This window comes from Bactrocera latifrons, unplaced genomic scaffold (genome assembly GCF_001853355.1).
Source record: "Bactrocera latifrons isolate USDA-ARS-PBARC rearing strain unplaced genomic scaffold, ASM185335v1 scaffold_1165, whole genome shotgun sequence".
NCBI lineage: Eukaryota > Metazoa > Arthropoda > Insecta > Diptera > Tephritidae > Bactrocera > Bactrocera latifrons.
The window spans coordinates 6500-22911 of record NW_017534592.1 but is presented as its reverse complement, the minus strand read 5'-3'; the positions used below and the strand labels follow the sequence as shown (position 1 = coordinate 22911).

The window sequence follows — 16412 nt, the reverse complement described above, 5'->3', positions numbered from 1 at the left end:
ATGAGGGGCGCTCTTTGAATATGTTATAGTCCTTGAACTAGTGTAGTTTTTCCAAGACGAGCCCGTAAAAGATTATTGGCTTAACTACGGTTTCAACAGAGCCGATTTTAATCTGTACATATACATATATGACGCTTTCGACAGATTTGCACGATTATTAAAAGGTGGTTAAAATCGATTAAGTAGGGAGATATCGATTCGTTAAAAGCGGACTACAGATTAATTGTTCATTTATTGAACTGATCCCACATCTGGTCCATTCCTAGCATTAAATGTAACGTTTACGACGTTTATGGTACATATACATAATAATATATGAATGCTATTGTTTTTAATAAAACTGAAGTCCAACTTCTTTTTGAACCTACCTCGTATACACCGCTAAACTTGTTCCAGCAAAGAATTTTCAATGGTTGTCATAGCCACAATGACGCTAATATTGGAATATTGATTAACCGGTCAGAAGTTGTGTCAACGGGGATGTGCCCCAAGTGCCAACGCATGAAATTAGACATTCATTGACCATACACTTTGGCTTAAGGCAAATGAGATAAAGTTTTAAGCTAAAGTACCAATCGTTAGGATTACACTGGTAAACAAAAATCCACTTGTTTTTTGTGACATCAACAGAACAAAGTGTTTGTTATGTAAAAATTGCCACAATTGCGGAATAGCAGATTTCTTCTACCCCCTATGGTTTTTTTGCTACGAAGATTTTGGAAAAAAGCGATAGATCTATTATTATAATGTTATTTTATTAACCAAAAAGTGCCTTAAAATTTTATTGTCGACGTTTTTCGGCGATGTTTTGTTTTTGGAGTATCCTTTAACAATGTCCAGCAGTAATCGGCTAGCAAACTGGCACTCCACTTGCCTTGGTACCGTTTCTCCATAGCATAAATATCTTGGTGGAACCGTTCCCCACGTTCGTCACTTACGGCTCCAAGATTTTCGGGGAAAAATCCAGATGGGAGTTTAGAAAATTGATTTTAAGGGAGTATCAGCCGAAAGCCTCTGCTGCTAGTGCTGCGTTTGCTTTAGTTTAAATAATAATTAATTATTATGTAAACTTTGTATAAATAAATAAATAAATAATTTTAAGGGGCATGTTGCAACCTATTTTTTTAAGGCAGTAAGTAATTCAGTCACAAGATCTTTCACATTTCCAAGAAAATTTTGTAACAACGCTTTTAAAGGCACTCCAGACGCGTATTTCAGTTTCATTGAGCATTTCCTCAAATCTTTCATCTTTCATTAGTTATCTTATTTGCGGACTCACTAATATGGCCTTCTTAATTTTTGCTTCAATGATCCTTGGAAGTTTTTGTTTCAGATACAAGAACCTCTTCTATTTCTGTCCGTTGCCTTAACAAAATTCTTCATTAAACCTAATTTAATATGCAAAGGTAGTAGTAATAACTTTTTGGGATCAACTAGAGGTTCACTGGCAACGTTTTTTTTCCCGGAGTGAGTGCCTGCCATACTGGCCACTGCTCGGAGTGGTTATATGAATTTGCTGAATATGAAATGTTACACATAAAATCTTAGGATTATTGAGAGTCGGAATTTTGACGCCATCGACCGCAAGTTTATACTTCTTCGTCCAGTTCATAAATATTGTCGCTGTGGGTTTGGTGGGGGAAAGTGATAGGTTCCGTGCATGTAGGACACGAGAAAGGTCCGAGAGGTAGCTGTTTACTTTTGAACACATGCCATCGATTCCATTGCCCGGGTTTATGGAAACCCCCTCTGGTGGCTGTGGAAGTTTCAAGATGTAGAAGTTAAACAGTAGCGGGGAGAGGATAATGCCCTTCTCAGTTTAGATGTTCCTCATAGACTACCGGGTGCTAGTGGAGCGATGCGATCCCTATCCGGAAACATGGATCCAAGGGCCTTACTCCTGCGTCTGCAGACTGCTATGCAGTCGATCAGCAGGTGTTCCGGTGTTTCAGGCTCTCTGTCGCAGAACCGGCAGTTAGCGCAAGAGGTAGGCCCATGTTATACAAATGCCTATTCAGCTTGCAGTGGCCAGTATACAATGCTGAGATATAACATTTTTGTGAAGCCACTTGTGTTAGTTTACAAAGAAGTGAATCATAAAACATTTCGTGTGTTAATAAAGCATTGCTTTTTGGGGGAAAATACCGTTGAGTTTAGGCTCCGCACCAGGGAAATCAACCGTTGACAAAAGCAACGTATAGCTGATTCTGATAAGTGTTTGAGTCCACTTTTATCGTAATAAAACCGAATTATTGCGTTGATCCGTTCTATTGTCACATGGCTCTATCATCATTTCACACAGAAGTATTCTTTCCAGTTATAATCCATTGCTTATTTGGTTGCAGTTATATTCTTCCAAATATTTAGCAATTGTAGTATTTTTGAGGAAGGATCAGTTTGAAATTGTACGCATATACTTCATCGTTTCCGTTTAAATATTCTACGCTACGTCCCGCAATTTTTAAATCTGTAATATCTTCGAAAATAATCACTTAAATCATATGCAGTAAAGGCTAAAATATGTATGTATTGGCTAAAATAACTTCGAAAATTAGCTATTATTTGTCGTAAAAAGTAAATGTCACAAAAATGTTTCGTCACGGAATTTCTGAAGATCTTTTCAATGTGTACAATCCTTAGTACATTGTTATAATAAATCTCGTAGGGTTCAGTCTGCTTTGCAATGTAAGTGGAAAAATGTAATTATTGACTACATCACATTAAAAACCTCAAAGATAACAGCATTTCTCCAATATTTAAAGGATGTTATTATGAAAATAAACCTTTCTTTTCAATCACTCAATCTATTAAAAAAAAAAACCGCATCAAAATCCATTGCGTAGTTTTAAAGATTTAAGCATACAAAGGGACATTGGGACGGAAAAAACAATTTTGTTCTATACTATGTATTGATATTGATGTTGATCATTTAAAGATACTGTCCACGACCGCCTTGAAGTTATCTAAAGCCAGAGAAATTAACATGTGAAACGACAACCAAAGGATCGAAATCCAAAGAATTTTATATATATATACTACAATATATAGTTATGACTCATACTCTGACTGAAAAATTCGGCATAAGATTTGTCAGAAAAACGAAAATCGTTCATACAACATCAATCATATGGAGCTAAGTCAGCTTTCAAAACATTCAAAATCCTGGTAATAGTTATATAAGTGTGTAAGTCAAGCATTCGTCCAACTGCGTCCATTTTAGGAACAAGTATATACTGTTGAAAGTAATAAGTGTTCTGTAATTTTCATTAAGATAGCTAATATATTGGCCAATATATTCAGTATAAAGTCACCTGAATGGTTTATGTATATGGGGGTTCAGGGAGACCCGATTCCACCCAATTTCGACACACAGAAACACTATTACAATATGAATAACATAGAATCGGGTCTCGAGATATGTAATTTAAGCCCATTATCCAATTTTTACACCGGTTTCCATGAAACCTTCGCATACCATTTGGGAAGTAAAATTAAGTGTTCCTGGTGTATTTAGTTATTACTTTTTACTCTTTTGGTGGTTTTGAAAAGTACGGTTATATGGGGATTGAGCAGGTTTATCTTCCGATTTCTTCCATTTTCGCACTGTCGGTAGGATACTGTCTTATAATATTTAGGCTGAGCAAATTTTATTATTGTAGTTTTAGTAGTTTAGGAGATATATAGTATATGCATTAAACTTATTAAAGAACGAGGCCACACCAACTTTAAAAAAAAAATTGCCCGTTGGTACTACAATCTTCTGTACTAAATTATAACGAAATTTAGTGCTTTGTCATGGCTTTTATAGGTTGTCGGTTAATGGCGACTTGTGGGCGTGGCATTGGTCTGATTACGATCATCTACAAACTCGTAGACGGATGACAGACTGACAGACAACCACCCGGATTTCAACTTTTCTTGTCCTCCTGATCATTTATATATACATAACCCTATATCTAATTCGCTTAGTTTTAGGGGTGAACAAAACTATTATACACTGTAGCAAGAGGTTGCAAGATTCGAAATTGGGAAATTTTCTAAATTATTTATTTTCTTTTCAAATACCGAACCGATTTCTGATGGCGTCATCTATGTTTCGACTAGTGCGTTAGAATCTGCTATCTTTATTGATTGTGCAGTGGGAATTTCATAACATTCCATTGACTGGAAGTGAAGTTATTGCGTTTTAAGTGTCAGTATGTTTGTGTTAACGGTGGAAAATGAGCTTCGAACCAAGAGCCAACATTAAATTTTGGAGTGGTTTTAACGTTTTCAACATTGTTTGAATTGAGCATCTCCAAAACATCGATTTATCGGATTTTGAGCGAACATTTGGGCTTACGAAAAGTGTTGTGGCAACCCCAAAGTAATGTGGCAACCCGAAAGTAATACGGTAACCCCAAAGTGATGTGGCAACCCCAAATGAAACTCTGCAAAAGTAAGCTGTCAAATTGACGAACCACCATTTTCCTTTTTTGGCGCATCATCACGGCTGCAAACAACATTTTCAGTCTCCAAAAATTTATATCAGTTTTATATTCAAATAAATCAAACATTATTGTGGACATCCCACATATTGGTGACCCCGACAAAAGTTAAATGACGGAAGAAGAAGCGGCAACACAGGTAACAGAAAATGAGCAGCATCGGGGACAATGGGCAGAGCACGTCCAAACCCGCAACGTGAAAGTGGCAAAAGTTTCCATCAGGATCCCACCATTCTGGCACGCAAAGCCACAACTGTGGATTGCACAGGTCGAGTCGCAGTTCATTGCAGCAGGCATAACGAGCGACAAAACGAAGTACCACACCAAATAAGCGACATAATTATCAATCCACCGAACAGTGATTTGTATTCCACGCTAAAAAAACGTATAATAACGCAATTCGCGGATTCGGAACAAAATCGTGTAAAAAAGCTACTGCAAGAACAAGAGCTTGGTGATATGCGTCCATCGAAGCTCCTGCGCGAAATGCGAAGTTTACCCGGCAGCGAGGACAACGATAATATATTAAAGTCCATTTTTATGAGTCAGTTACCTTCCAACATGCGACTAATTATTTCTATCAGCAACGAACTGCTCGATAAAGTTGCCCTGCTCGCGGACAAAATATGTGAGGTTAGCGACACGCTACACGTACACGCGGTCGAAACTCTAAACACAGCCACACGCAACCAATCCGACATCCAGCAGCAGTTAGCCGAAATCTCAAAAGAGATAGCCTCAATATAGGCGAACATAAATCGTCGGCCTAGAAGTCGCAGCAGAAACCGTCCTCCGTCACGTTCCGGCATGCAAAACAACAATTCGAATGGTTTGTGCTGGTACCATCTGCCTGGGTCGTAGCCCTTGCGCAAAAAAGTTAAATTAATCTTTCGAGACAAAAAATCCGCAATGAACTTTCTTATCGACACGGGAGCGGAAATCAGCGTAATTCCACCGACGCAACAACAACGTAGATGCCCGGACAAAAACAACTACCTCTACGCAGCAAACAGGCCCACTATAAAAACTTACGGCGAAAAAACTATGTTCCTCAATCTGGGTCTACGTCGCCAATATTCCTGAAATTTCATCCTTGCCGACGTGTCACAAGCCATCATCGGAGCGGATTTTCTATCGCATTTCGACTTAGTGGTCAATCTACGACAACGTCACAAACACCAGCAGACTGTGTTTAATATCAACAAATAAAAAGGTAGTTTCCAATTTATCTTACACTAAAAATTATCATCCGTTCCAGGATTTATTGAGGGAATTCGAAGACATCACGATGGAAAACTTTTCAGTCAAAAAACCACAACACTTTGTCACGCATCATATCGTCACCAAAGGACTACCAGTCTTCTCTAAACCGAGACGCTTATCTCCCGAGAAGTTAAAAGCCGCAAAAGCCGAGATACAACTTTTGCTGAACGCAGGCATCTGTCGCCCATGGGCCAGCCCGCTGCACATGACAAAGAAGAAAAACGGCGAGTGGAAGCCTTGTAGAGATTTCAGGCGACTAAACATCGTCACCGAACTTGACAGGTACCCCCTGCTACACCTGCACGATTTTAATCAATTCCTGCACGGTCGCAAAATTTTTAGGTTTCAAAATAAACAGCAGTGGAATTTCGACCCCAGAAGAATGAGTTCAACCTACCTTTGAGAGCATGTGATTTACGACGCTTTCTCGGTATGGTAAACTTTTTCCGCAGATTTTTGCCCTGCGCCGCAGAAAGGCAAATGACGTTACTCAACCTCATAAAAGGGCCAAGAAAAACGACACATCGCCAGTTGATTGGACAGTTGAAGCAAAGGAGGCATTTCAACAATGCAAAAATGACTTATGCAAAGCTACTTTACTCGCTTACCCAAAACCCAGTGCGCAACTCAGTTTGACGGTGGATGCATTCCGAACGCCTTACCGAAACACAAATTAGATACAGCACTTACAATCGTGAACTATTAGCGGCATACAAAGCAGTGAAATATTTTCAACATATGCTAGAAGGAAGAGAATTTTTCATCCTCACCGACCAGCAAAAGCTTGAAAAGGCATCTCCGCGTCAAATGCACCACTCGGAATTTATCGCACAATTCACAACAGACATTCGGTACATCCCCGGAAGAGAAAACGTAGTAGCTGATGCAATGTCACGTATTGACGCCATACATACTCCGAGCACCATCGACTTCGCTAAACTTGCGGAGAGTCAAAAGTGGACTCAGAGCTCAAAAAGTTACAAGCTTCGAATTCCCGCCTATTAATCAAACCTTTTACGATTCCAGGCACCGCTATAGACATCTCTTGTGACGTTAGCACCAGCCAAGTACGACCGTACTTAACTCCTTCGTTTAAAACAGCTTTCGACTCCATACATAACATGGCACACACCGGCGCCGCTAAAACAACAAAATTGATCGCAGAAAAATTCGTGTGGCCGAATCTCCGAAAAGATTGCCGCTTATGGTCCAGGCAGTGCATCCCGTGTCAAAGAGCTAAAGTGCAGCGCCACAACAGGGCACCATTGTCGACATTCACGTTACCAGAGAAACGATTTGACCATATAAATATGGATATCGTCGGACCATTATCACCTTGTAAGGTGAGGTAAGACCATTGCTTTCAATTTCTACATACACTGGATCGCTAGATTTGGAGTACCGAGTAGAGTAACAACGGATTAAGGTAGACAGTTTGAATCTACACTATTCCGAGAACTTTCCAGACTTTTAGGCATTAAACGGGATTATCGAGCAACGGCACGTATCATTAAAAGTAGCGATAAAATGCTGCATGACAAACAACTGGGTCGAAGTTCTCCCACTCATCCTTCTAGGTTTTCGTTCCTCATGGAGAGACGATTTAAGAGTGACACCCGCAGAAATGGTTTATGGAAATACACTTCGATTACCTGGCCAATTTTTTTCCGAAAAACATACGCACAATGTCAACGAAGGTGAGTTCGTCGAAAATTTACGCATACGCATGCAGTCACTAAAGCCATCACCAACTACAAATAACTCACCGCACGTACCATCAGTCTTCGAGCGCAACGACTCAATTCGTCCACCTCTTCAACCACCATACGAGGGACCATTTCCCGTAATCGAACGTGGCGACAAGTTTTTCAAAGTCAAAATCTGATAAAAGGACGTAAACATTTCCATCGACCGATTAAAGTCAGCTTTCGTCGTCGAGGATTACTAAACCTCGTCGAATCAAACAATCCAACACAAAGAGTACCAAACAAATTCTGGTCGTCGAGTACGTTTTCCTTTTCCCGCATAGGGGGGAGTGATGTGGCAACCCCAAAGTAATGTGACAGTCCGAAAGTAATGCGGCAACCCTAAAGTGATGTGGCAACCCCAAATGCAACTCTGCAAAAGTAAGCTGTCAGATTGACGAACCACCATCTTCCTTTTTTGGCGCATCATCACGGCTGCAAGCACGTCTCAACATTTTCAGTCTCCAAACCTTTGTATCAGTTTTATATTCAAATAAATCAAACATTATTGTGGACGTCCCACAGTGTGTTCACGGTTTGTTACGCACAAACGATTGACGACCAATTCGAAGGACATCATTGTGACCGATTATAATCGTTATATATATCTGTTGTTGGGAGATGTAAATAACAGACATAAATACTACCTAGAGAAAGTATTTCGGCCTAATTGTCCAAAAAACGACTTTCAAAAAAGTCATCAAGACACGATAAAATTACTCCAAAAATGTTGTGGAACTATCAAGTATTGCTGTAGTAATGTTCTTCTGACTTTTAATGTAATTTTTACTTTCGGATATTATCCAAATTAACCCTGCGTATTTTTACAGAACAATAAGCTGCCTACACTCCTACTATCAAAGACATCTTTCCTTCATGGAATTGTATTAGTATTCCAACCTATTCCGATTTCGCGCAAAACATGGCACTTTAGAGCAAGTAAAAACAATTGCTAAATTAGAACAAGTACAGAGAGTATAGTTCAGTAATATTTCGTAAAGTAGCTCAGTCATTCGTTAAGGTTTGGCATAAAGGTCTTTTATTGTATATAAAATTAAAAAATTATTCCCTTTCGAATTGAATAAAAAATTGGAGTCTTATTAAAAAAGTTGGATTTACGCTCAAAGTAACCGATAAGGCTAATGTACCTCAGATAAGTATACTAGACCGAATTCTATGTATATATCTTATGTACAGCAGTCATTCCGATTGGTAATAACGGATTGCCATCGACTTTTGTGGACGCCCTAAATCAGTTTGCTTGTGTTGTTAATTTTGTATTTTTTTTTTCTAATTATTAAAAGTCAAAATTAGCGCTTTTGTCAAGTTAAGGCCGTCCAATTAATAAATTAAATAGTCTGCGAAAAAGCATAAATGAACAAAAGTTTAAACATGTTCATATTCACCAAGACCAAAAATGTGTTTGCCTATTAAAACGATGTTGCTTAAATTGGCATTCACTTGGGCAGAAGACTCTTAAGGACATGCATCCAGCAAAATAAGTAGCATGAAAATAAGAGCAGCAACTTTAAAATGACTGTTTATTGTGTATATGTATAAAAAATCTAAACTGAGTCCTGACAATTTAAGAGTGTTACTAGATAATAAAACCGATGAAAGATCTATCAGCCTTCTGAAGAGCAAGGTATCACCAAACAGACCTTGATTTATTTAAGATTTTATTACTTATTGTTAGTCCTTGAAAATGCAACAGTTGTTCTCAAATCCAAATAACATAAAGAATAAGAACTATGTAATATGCATTATCCCCTAACCACTTAAGCTAAACGTAAAACATAATCATACGTAGAAAGAGGGTCGTCCCAGAATATATGTATATGAACTCGTTAATTGAAAAGTACAAACATTTTTTTTACTTACTGTATTAAGTAACGCTTTTCGCGATTTTATATACCGTGCATGAAACGCAAAAAACGAGTCCATCATAACCTTGAAATAAAATTTATACACATTAGTAAGTCAATTATGGCATTGACTTTTGATATTTCTACTATTATTTTTCTTACAAAGAGATACCAATATAGTGAGTCGGTTCCCGCGATAATTAGAGCAACGTCAGTGAATTTTCATTCTGGCGAAATAAACTTAAACAACCTAAATACTGTAACAAGTTTCATGAAAGCATGTTTTTGCACAGCTAAGTGATAACTGCTTTAGAAATTTTGACACGCGAATTAAATGAATTATTCACTATTCAATTTTTTCAAATATGTGCAGCAGTGCAAAATTTATCGAAAGAGAATAAGACACAAACACTTTTAAGGAGCTAGGTTGGTTGCGATTGGCTTCCGATCTAGTTGGGAAAGCGTCTTCTTTTCAATAGCTTACAAACCTCTCTCTTCTAAAATCGCAAAAATACCAATGTTATTTACAAATTGTCATCATCCCCTATCCTCAAATTTACAGTCCCAACACATACATACACACATCTACATAACATAATACATTTCCGAACAATGGCATTTTTAAATAAAATCGGTTATTTTAAATATGTAATATTTCTACTATGTTATTTAATACATACAATTGTGTTTTTGCATGTGTTAGTTGGGTTTACATACCAATTTAATATATGGTCATATTTACTAGAGCTAAAAAGTTGTTTTGTCGCACAACATTCTGCAACGTACTTTTTTACATGGGTTGATGTTTATAAGCTTTTCCATATTACCACTTAAGTATTTTCTTTTGTGCAGTAAACCATTTTTCTTATATACAGTTCTGTATAATAGTAGAAATCTTTGCATTAGTAAATACTATAAATTAGTTTAAAGATTTTAATGTTGACCGAATATTAGTTGTCAGTAGTTTGAAATCTTTATTATATGTATTGGCTCTTAGCCCCACTTGTGGAAAAGTCCCATGCGTTGACAACGACAATTGCTGCCCCAGAGATTGCAGCGACACGAACTATTGTAGCAGCAGTCATTGGGCCTACTGTCGCAAGCGCCGCCACGAGATATGCAGCCATGCCGGAAAACATATGTAAGTGATGAGCGCCTAGATGGCAAAATAAAAAGTATGTTAGTTTGCGTTTTTTTACAATATTTTTTTTTTCTTTTTGTATTTTGATATCAAAAACACGAAAAAAACGTTAACATCGACTGCACCGAAGCTAAAATAATTCCGACCATTCAATTTGTATGGTACCTATATGCTATAGTAGTCTGATATCGGAGACTCCCACAAATAAACAACTTCTTGAAAACGTGTACAGAATTTTAGTATATCAAAAACTTTAAAATGCATATTAAGGAAACCACACATATGGCAAGTTTTGTAGCACCCATCGTCCACGCTGACCTTTTGAAGTATGTTATTTTACGTTCCTATCTTTTTCCATTAGAATTATTGTACTCTTAGCGAAATGCATAAGCAAAGGAATAAGGAAAGAAGATATTTTGTATTCGACGTTTACGAAATCAAGTAAAAGTAATAGATCTCCGAGCATGATATGGAAGAATGGTTATAAAAGACCCCGAAACACTATATTAGCAAAATTTCATTTCAAATGCGTGGAACTGGTCGGTCATCAAATTAAGTCTTATCTAGCAACGCAGCGGATTTGATGAAAAAAATTTCCGCCCGAAGATGAAGCATTCGCAGAGGTGATGTTTCAGCGTCTTATTATCCTCCGCGTATACTCTGCATTCCGCCGAGTTCACTCTTCAAATATTTTGAAGGAAGGATCTTAATAGTATGTATACTGTGATGACTGCTACGACGTTACTAAGTTAGCTTTTTCCTAAAAGTAGACGATACCCTAAAGTGGCTTGGTGCTATGTGTTGCTAGTATTCCAAGAGCTTCTATCGAGTGCATTGCTTCAAACGATCCTTGGAGGAGCTGAATAGTAGTGAATAGTCCCCGAGGAACCAACTCGTCTGCCTTTTCGTTTCCTTCTATTCCTATATGACTGCGTACCCAAATAATGCTATATTAACCGTGTTATCCATTGAGGGTTATTGTCTGCTGGCATAACCAAACGCAATGAGTCCGTCGGTGAATGGAGGAGTTCCAGATTTAGAAGTCCTGTTCTCAAGGTCTAGCTTATGTTTTTATCTATGATAATCCTAAGATATTTGATAGGGCTAGAGCAATAGCTCTACTCCTTCAAGATGGGGACTGAATTGGGAAATTTTGGTGTTATGTTAAATGTGAATTGTTTTTCAGTTGAAACTTTTCGCTTCTTCTTCTAACTTCCCGAAACGCTTACAAGAAGCCAATCGGGGTGCCTCAAATAACTGTCCTGATTTTTAAACTTGGGACTGTACTCTTACGTCTCGTGATGGACTGTAGACTTACGTCTCGTACAATAAAAGAGTGTGACAGATTGCGGAGCCAGAGTTTAAGATAAAATATGGTAAGAAAAACAAATATAAAATTCTGTATTGTCCACCACAGTCATATTGGGTAGTCGAAAAAATCTTCTCGTATTTCGTATGCGGTATGTGCGGATAGGGGAGCTTCTCCAGAAGAGGAATATCGAAAAATAGCATAAACATAACTTATATTTTTAAAATATTCACGATTAAAAGTTCAAAAATTTGCACTAATAACACATGGTATTTAGCTATCTTTCACTAAATTTATTCACGTTTTTTCATTCTGTATATTTCAATATAAACTCCAAATATTGAAATAAGTTCACATTTTAATTTTATTTTGTAATGTCTTACCTAAATTTATTACTTTAAAAATCACTTAGCACACTCGTCGTTGCAAACGTTAGATTGTTTACAATTATGATCAAGACGAGCGTTGCCACATCTTAAACACCAAATATGTAGGATTCTTAACGATTTTTCTTTGGTTGTTTTTGCGTGATTCTTCTTTTATACATTAATTAGAATAAAAAATGCTTTCCAACATTTTTCAAGTTATAATTGAGTTGCACACTTTTTCCATCTACGTATGTATATGTGACCTGGTCTACGAAAAGGGAGCTAACGTGCGAAAACTGGGAAACAGCTGTTAAAAATCTCATCTTCCGTCTGAATCAACTAAAAAGTGAAAATTGATTTTTTCGATTTTTTGACACCTAAGCCCCCTTTCCGTAGACCAGGTCACATATATATAATATGTGATTAATATTTAAGAAACACAAATAACTAAAACTCTATAATAATAAAAAAATTTATATCGTATCAGGATGACTGAGGTACTTTCGCGTAGTACTCTTTTCTAGTCGAGCATACTCCTTTCTGCGTTAAAAATACAAAAATATATATTGAGTTTTCGTTATAAATTGGTTAAATTTTGGTTATTATATCTGTTAGCGATTTCCATTTATTTTTGATAATACGTTGTTTTGTATATTAAGTGACAATATACATAATATTATTATATAATATTACTATATAATATTACTTATTTCTTTATTAAATTAAATAAAGAACATATCCATATGCATGGATAGAGGAATTTTTGGGAAAAAAGGAATTTCAGCGAATTTCCTTATTATCACATGGCAGCGCTCCTTTTCGTCGTAACTTTGAACATACAAATGGTGCTCACTATGAGTGTAAAATGTAATTTTAAAAATAAAGATTTCTTAGGTAAAAAACCTGCCAAAAGTGTAAAATGTATAAAAAAAATTATAGTTTCATTTAATTAATTTGAAGAGAAAAATGTGAATAAAGTGTGTTTAATGTGGTATGATAGCTTCTCGAAATGTTTGAATTTGGGGAACTTTGAACTTTAACGTCGAATATCTCATAAACTTAGCGTTTGCGGTACCTATAACTATATTTTTTTTGCTCTTTCCAACGGTACCTTCAAATGGCGGCGTTAAAGAAATCGGAATTGTGCCATGCAATGTGTTGACAAAATATGAAAAAACTTTTTCGACCTAATATTAGTTGAGTTATTTACAACACAGATTGTTTTAATCAAAACATTTTCCACAATTCAATATTTATACTCTTGCAACTATTTGCTACTAAGTTTTATAGTTTTGCTCACCTAACGGTTGTACGCAAGAATGATAGATATATCTTAATAAATCTTGGGTTGTACGTATCAGCTAAAACTAGTGGATATTGATTTAAGATTATATATATATATATATAAACGATCAGGGTGGCGAGAAAAGTTGAAATCCGTTTGATTGCCTGTCTGTCCGTCCGTCGAACCTTGCTTTGCGTAAAAATAAAGATATCTTGATGAAACTTGGTATGCGGATTCCTTATTCTTCTTCTTTACTGGCGTAGTCACCGCATATAGCCGAGTTTATAAAGCGCGTCATTTCTTTTTTCCTCACGGGTCTTTTTCAAGATTTGACGAATGATGAATATCTGGTCGGTTGTTGATTTTGCAGATCTAAAGCACCCTGATATGGTCCCAATCAGTTTGTTTGCCGGTATGTTCAATAGAACATTGTACGTGATGTTTATGAGACTTAATTGGAAAGGCAATTGGAGCAGACTGTGGGGTCTCCCTTTTTGTGGACTGGGACAGCTTGTCAAGCTCTTGATACTCACGCATTTCGGCTGTCTCCAAATGTGTCTCGCTTCCCTCTTCAACTCTCGGTATCTATCCCATACCGTACGTGTTGTGGTCGATCATAACGTTGCGAGGTGGGCAGTCTGTTTTCTCTCAACTGCGACACGGCACTCCTCTTCGTGCCAGCTTTTCTTTTGCATTTTCCGAAAACTAATGGTTTCGGTTGTAGGTGTACGCAAGGAGTTTGAAATGCTGCCCCACAGTTCCCTCATACCGAGTTATTGACGAGTGCTCTCAGAGAGCAGGAGTGCAAGACGAGCAGGAAATCATTGTGATTGCAGCTTCTCGACGTCGAACCTTCCTTGTGTTTGATGGCGCACGTTTTTGGCTGCACAGAGGCGGGTGCGAGTCTTGGCTGAAACAAGATAATGGTCCGAGTCCGCACGCACCTCTAAAACACTGGAGACGTGTCTCCGTCTATCACAACACGATCGTTCTGGTTGGTGGTTTTTCGATCCGGAAACAGCCAGGTAGCTTGATGTATCTTCTTATGCTAGAATCTAGTACTACAAATAACTATATTTCGGGCCCCGGCGAAGTTGATCAGCCTCAACCCATTTGGAGATGTTTCCTCGTGGAGGCTGAATTTAACGACCGTAGTGCCAAAGATACCTTCTTTGCCCACCCTGGCATTAATATCGCCAAGCACGATTTTGACATCTTGGCGGGGGAAGCTCCCATAAGTGCGCTCCAAGAGCTTATAGAAGGCATCTTTTGTCACATCGTCCTTCTCTTCCGTCGGGGCGTTGGCGCAAATCAGCGATATGTTGAAGAACCTCGCTTTTATGCGGATTGTGGCTAGACTTTAATTCACCGGAGTGAAACTTGCGCTCCTGGCATCGCATTTCTTGGACGGCGGTGATGTTAGGTATCACTCTAACGAGGACATCAACCATCTGGGCAGCGGCCCCTTCCCAAGCAAGGGACCGGGCATGCAACTGGTGCCCTAAAATCATAGTCCTTAATTCGTTTGCCAGCGCACAACCATATGTAAGGGATGTTTCGCCTTCTCACTTTAGCTCGCCTTCAAACGGATGTTCTTAGGCCACCCAGAGGATACTTGGTCAAAGACCGGAAGTCGTGAGCTGCTTGAGCCATATGTAAAAGAATCGTTTCTGGCCACTCCCAAGTGCATGGCGATCAGAGAACTTTCCTCACTTGCGTGAACTTCTACCATGACTCGATCCTCCATCCATCCATATTTCTATATCACGTTGTGAAAATGAGCGAAATCGGACGCCTGTTTCCCATATAGCACAACTTTAAATCAAAATTAAGAAGCAAATAATATAACGGGATAAAACTGTGCACGAATTATATCTTTAGTGTATGCCACCTTATGACCGAAAATTGTTGAAATGTGAGAGTGTATTTTACTCATAACAGTGTATCTTTTTGCCTAAAATAGATAAATTTGAGTGAAAACTTGGCCTATATATCCCCTATATAGCTAACATCAGGATTTTCAAACATGCGTCTGACTTTTCTCTATATGATTGCTTTTACACCCTAAAATGTTTCCCTGGTTTTGATTATTGCAAGTTTCAAGAGTATAAAATGTTCGGTTGCATCCGAACTTAACCCTTTCTTGTTCTACTTACTTTTCGTTGTTTGGAGATGATTTTGCAACTTCTTCAAATATATCATAGATGTTTTCGATATCCGTGTTATGGGGTCCGTAAGCCGCATCTGAAATTAATTATTGAAATTAAAGCCCCAATAAACAAATGAAGTCGAATATTTTCTCTCATACAATCTGAAAGGATCAAAGGCGTTGGCAAAACTTTACATTGAAAAATTTTGCATATAAAAACCACATTTTATAGTTGGTTTTTATCAATGGTGATTTGGACATTAGTTTCGTTAATATGGCTAATTAATTGACCGATACATTCATCAAAAGGTCAACTAAAAGTACGAAAATAATTATACGGCTTCACGCACGGTTTCAACCATTTTCTGTACTGCTCTACAATATACTTAAAAAATATGTGGAATGAATTTGGTTAAGATATCTTATATATTGTGGCAAAAAGTCCGATGATTTCGAAGTAAGCCAATTATAGGCATTGAGGTCACCGAATACGGTCGAATGGTAGTTATTATCTTTAAAGTTGAATTCAAGGGTTCTGATGTTTTTCGTTAGACAGTTATCGCACTTTTAATACTTTCGACACATAAATATAAATTATATGAAAAATGGGATATCTTGATGAAGGTCGGTACACTTTATACCATGAAAAAAATAATGTTGCATACGAACAAGATACGCAAATGTTATTCAATAGGAATTAATCTGTGAGACATATTATATTATTGAAGTAGAGAGAGATTCTGGTGATATGTCCATTGTCCAATTTTGACACCGGTTCTTAAAAAAAATCTTCCATAGCA

At 37.6% G+C, this 16412-nt stretch overlaps 2 protein-coding genes across 2 annotated transcripts; one reads left to right on the top strand and one right to left on the bottom strand.

The window, feature by feature from the left end:
- Positions 1-4493: 4493 nt before the first annotated feature.
- LOC108977292 lies at positions 4494-8517 on the top strand. The gene is made up of 2 exons (XM_018946909.1): positions 4494-6032; positions 6093-8517. Exon 1 carries the CDS (start codon positions 4656-4658, stop codon positions 5232-5234), a length of 579 nt encoding a protein of 192 aa, XP_018802454.1. The 5' UTR covers positions 4494-4655; the 3' UTR covers positions 5235-6032; positions 6093-8517.
- Positions 8518-10068: 1551 nt separating this feature from the next.
- On the bottom strand, positions 10069-15707 carry LOC108977283 (the record flags this gene model as incomplete). The annotated part of the gene is made up of 2 exons (XM_018946897.1): positions 10069-10516; positions 15620-15707. Coding segments are annotated over 2 exons (251 nt in total), but the record flags the coding sequence as incomplete, so codon positions are not given.
- Positions 15708-16412: the final 705 nt, after the last annotated feature.